Source organism: Alosa alosa, chromosome 24 (genome assembly GCF_017589495.1).
Source record: "Alosa alosa isolate M-15738 ecotype Scorff River chromosome 24, AALO_Geno_1.1, whole genome shotgun sequence".
Lineage (NCBI taxonomy): Eukaryota > Metazoa > Chordata > Actinopteri > Clupeiformes > Clupeidae > Alosa > Alosa alosa.
The window spans coordinates 3057272-3062271 of record NC_063212.1 but is presented as its reverse complement, the minus strand read 5'-3'; the positions used below and the strand labels follow the sequence as shown (position 1 = coordinate 3062271).

Sequence of the window (5000 nt, the reverse complement as noted above, 5' to 3'; positions counted from 1 at the left end):
TAATTTTTCATCCCAGGCTACCAGTCTGACTGCAGATTCTATAACTGTAACGTCATCCATGGAAACTGTTGCCAAAGAAGAATCATCAGCCATGTCAGCATGTCACCCTTTGTCTCTCTCTCCCTCCTTAGCTGTTCTCTCTATAGTAATTATACGTGTGTATGTTTTGTGCTCTGTGTATTACAGGAGTGTCCCCCTGATCACAGTGTATGAATGATAAATAATATTATTGCAGAAAGTGCCGTTAACATGAGCGTACCTTCCCAACAGCCAAAGGGCCAATAATTCTGTATAATGACCGCTGCAAAAAATGAATGATCGCTGCCAATAGCAACAGGTTTTTTGCTTTTTGTCTTTCATATCAGTCTGCGAGTAGTTCATTTACTTATCGCAATAGAACTTGAAAGTGAAAGTTAGCCACTAATACGTTGCTATGCAACATTGTATGTTTGAAGTTCTATTGGTGTGGCAAACTATTTGTTTCTCAGCGGAAGCGGGAACATTTACATCTGTTCATTTAGCAGATACTTTTCATGCAAAGTGACTTACATCATTTCTATTACAAGAAATGACAATGACATTGTCCCCCAGCTCCTTAACCACTTTGTCTTAACCACTTTGTCTTAACCATAAGTCTTTGTGATTTCATTTCAAGTAAGTATGCTATTTACAGAATAATAATTACAAAATAAGTTTAATGTGACAGGGTGGTAGTTTAAACGAAGGGGCGCAAAAAAAAGATCATAAAATATTTACCAAAAAACATGATTTTATTCTGAACAAATATGTCTAACGTCTTCAGGAAAATATATTTAATTCTGAAAATAACAAAGGCTTAATAAGAATATAACATTTATTTTAGATGTAAATGTCAAGTATTTTCTTGTATACCCTGTTAACAAGAACCCTTAAATTATTAGCTTTAGGATCACACTTTGGCTATAGTTTATGCCTTATGCATCTCATCAAATGTTGTGGACGCAAAATGGCACCCGTTTCATATAATGACCCATTGTCCGCCGGTTATTATCGTAAAAAAAAGAATGACTCTAGACTCTGTCCTATTCACCCTGTCGGTACTTATTTTCCGAAATTCACCAGAGGACAATATATTACCCTTTACATAATAAATTGCACTTATATAGTAACTTTTTTGAAACTCAAGGTTGAGTGACAAAAGGTCAGGAACATTTTGTTTGTAAACAAACAAACAAGCAGCAAAAAAGGGGAAAAAGTGGTAAGATTATGCAGTGGTGGAGAAGGAGAAATGTTCATGAACAGAAAGGTCTTGAGATGTGACTTGAAGAAAGGAAAGGAAGAGCAATCACAGAGGGTTTGAGGAAGAGAATTCTACATCTTTGGGGCTATGGAATTAAAGGACCTACCACAGACAGTCTGGTGGGGGGGAAAGCAAGGAGATTTTGCTCAGAGGATCTGAGAGAGCGGAAGAAAGTGTGAGTGGTCAGGAGATCTCAGATGTGTGGAGGAGTAGGGTTATGGAGGGCTTTGAAAGTAAGTAGGAAGAAGAATTCGGGACAGATTTGGTAACCAGTATAGTTGGGAAAGAGTTATATATTTTGATGGCCATTGGTAGGATGTAGTGAGAAATTTGGATGTCATCAGTGGGGCACAAGAATGGAACCCTGGTGGACACCACGTATGACGGGGGAGGTGGAGGACTTGTGTGGACCTAGTGTGACAAACTGTTGTCTGTTAGTGAGGTATGACCTAAACCAGTGCAGGGCTACGGTATGTCTGAGATACCAGTGGATGACTGATGGGAGATGAGCACATCATGATTGAAAGTGTCAAATGCAGAGCTTAAGTCCAGAAAAATATTGAGTGAAGCAATATCAGCAGTCAGGAGGAAGTCATTAATCACCTGCAGGAAGGCATTCCGTGCTGTGATGTGTACGGAAACCAGATTGAAAGGACTCATAAAATGTATAGTCAGTGAGAAAGATGTGAAGCAACATCCAGTCCCTAAAGTATCTCAAATAAGCTACAAAGAGGAAGATGGAGATGGTCTGACCGGCTGACACAGAGAGGCTGGATCTGAGTCAGGCTTCTTTAAGATGTGTGTGTGTGTGTGTAACTGCTGCAGTTTTGAGGGCAGTAGGAACAACACCAGAGTTGAAACATGACATGACAAACAGGTCATTTTAGGCTGAGGGTTATCACTCTGTGTTGTGTCCCTGACTGACAGCTCTGATCTGTGATGCTTGTATCGGATGTTTCAGGAAAGGAAGCAGAGCTTGTGACCGTACACCCTCGCACCATGTTCATTCCCCGGCAAGGCTGGACCTTCCTGTCTGCAGGTTGGTGTGTATGTTTGTGATTCCCTTTTTGTGTGTGTGTGTGTGTGTGTGTGTGTGTGTGTGTGTGTGTGTGTTGTGTGTGTGTGTGTGTGTGTGTGTGTGTGTGTGTGTGTGTGTGTGTGTAGATCATGTAAATGTGTGTCTGTCTGTATTTTTTTGTCCTGTGTTCTTTGACTTGATTTCTTTTATGTGTATTTGCATCTGTGAAAAGTGAGGTAGAGATTTTTATATATTTTTTAAGTATTTGTGTGTGCCTGTATATGTATGTGTATTGTCTGTGTTAATGTGTGTGGGTGTGTGTGTGTATGTATGTGTGTGTGTATGTGTGTGTGTCATTTGCAGAGTTTAGTAAGTGGTGTTAGATGGTTTTCCTCCAGCTAGACTGTGGTAGACTGGCACGTATCTGCCTCTCCCTATTGGCTAGGGCAAAGTGAGTGCTCTGCCATTTTAGACCGTGTTTTGAGTGTGTGTGGAGGGCTCTGTCTGTGTGCATGTGTGTTTTTGTGTGGCTGTGGGGTGGGTGTGTGAGTGTGTGTGTGTCTGTCTGTCTGTTTATGGGGTTTGTGTGAAATTAATTCGCTGTGAGTGTGTGTGTGTGTGTGTGTGTGTGTGTGTGTGTGTGTGTGTGTGTGTGTGTGTGTGTGTGTGTGTGTGTGTGCGCTTATTTGTTGGAGGGGAAGGTTATGTAAGGGGTTGAAACAGGGACAGTTAAACCTGTGTCTAAAGTCAGCCCTAGCACTCGGGAAACAGACTGCCCTGTCCTCAACTCAACTGGTGTGCTGGACACAACCCAGTGTCATGTCGCCCTCTTTCTGTGTGTGTGTTTTGTGTGTGTGTGTGTGTGAGAGTGAGTATTCATGTGACCCAGAAATGAGGAGGTCGTATAAACAGGGCCTGATATCTCCAATAACCTTGCCTGGAGTGGCTCAGGGGCACTTGGGCATGTGTGTGTCTGTATCTACCCGTGTGAGGCTGTCTGACTGCATGTTATTTGGCTAGTGTATGTGTATAAATGTGTGTAGGTGGTCTATGTCCTATTGGTAGGAATTTTGGGAGCGTATGAATAGATGAATGTGTGTGATGGTGTGTCTGTGCATGTTGTGTGTGTGTGTGTGTGTGTGTGTGTGTGTGTGTGTGTGTGTGTGTGTGTGTTTGTTTGTGTGTCACGGTGGTTGTCTTGTCAAATCCGATAAGAGGAGATGCCCTGCTGCTTCTTGCAGTGCTTTACCAGTGTGAGACAGGGAAACGAGGACAGTGTGTGTGTGTGTGTGTTGTGTGTGTGTCTGAGAGAGATTGTCTGTGTGTCTGCCTGCCAAATCATCAGTTTTATTTATTAATATGAACAAACACAGAGACACACAGATCTAGACTCCCCCTAACACACTCCATCAGTCAGTGTGTATTCTGTCTCAATTCGTCTCAGCTCAGTCAGGAGTTACCATCCCCTCATCTAGACCTCAGAAAATGAATTGGCCATTGTAACAACAAACATAATTGAAAATATTGTGGTTACACAGACAACAACATTTATAACATAATTTCATTATAGGTGTAGTCTTTGATCGTAATTAATTATTGGTGATATTTACAGCCAGTGAAACACACTCTTCACTTCAGAGCTACACAGAATCAGCGTTGTTGATTGGCCGGAGGAGTGTATGGTTCTGTCCGAGCCAGGATTGTGCTGAAACAAGCAGCTAGAGCCATGTGAGGGGAGTTCATCACTTAGCTGTATGAAAAATGGATTATGCACTGGATTATTATCAACGGCCACGCTATCAATAGTGTTAATCCGTTAACAATACTAAAGACTGATACACAGACATCATTACCCTCACCCTTAGTGTGTGTGTGTGTGTGTGTGTGTGTGTGTGTGTGTGTGTGTGTGTGTGTGTGTGTGTGTGTGTGTGTGTGTGTGTGTGTGTGTGTGTGTGTGTGTGTGTGTGTGTGTGTGTGTTGTGTGCGTGTGTGTGTGTTTGTGTGCGTGTGTGTGTTTTTGTGTCCTGTAAACTGTAAAGCTACCTCTCTGATTTACTTCTGAGTTTGGAATTTGGTTTGACTTTTTTTTTTTACATTGTGAGATATGAGTGAGGGTCTGCAGTTGCCTGTTTTTCTTTATGACATCACATTAAGATTGACAAAATGACATTGCTCTTGGTTGACACCGCCAGCAACAGGAAACTAGACTAAAACTAGAACTGGACTAGAACTACAACTCCCATGTGCCCCGGCGTTGTCGTCCTCAGTCCTAAGGTCATTTCCTTGACCACAGCAGCCCATGCCCTGTCTCTGAGAGGAAACTCATTTCCTGTTAGGTCAGAGAAAAAGACTGAGAGAGGGTCAGAGAGACGGAGAAAGAAACCGACAAGAAGAGGCACTTAGGGGAAGAGAGAGATATGGAGAGAGAGAATTTTGGAGAGGATGAGAGGGAGTAAGATAGAGCTTTAGAGACAGAGCCAGAGGCCGATGGAGAGAGATAGAGGGGGAAAAGAGGAAAGAGAGAATTACAGAGGAGTGAAAGAGGAAAGAGAGAATTACAGAGGAGTGAAAGAGGGAGGAATCCTTCGGGTGCTGACCTCAGTGGAGCTGTGTCTTTCTTTGTCCTCATTCTGAGACTTTACAGGTCACTCTCTCTCTTTATTTTTCTCACTTTCTTCCTCTCTCACACACAGTCTCTTCCTC

General features: G+C 42.4%; 1 protein-coding gene across 5 annotated transcripts in view; it reads left to right on the top strand.

The window, feature by feature from the left end:
- Positions 1–5000, top strand: part of poln (polymerase (DNA directed) nu) — a 97207-nt gene that overhangs the window by 53327 nt on the left and 38880 nt on the right. For all 5 annotated transcript variants that reach the window (XM_048236793.1, XM_048236792.1, XM_048236790.1 and 2 more), the window contains one exon: positions 2241–2318. In XM_048236793.1, coding sequence (XP_048092750.1) covers positions 2241–2318 — 78 coding nt within the window. The remainder of the gene's footprint in view (positions 1–2240; positions 2319–5000) is intronic.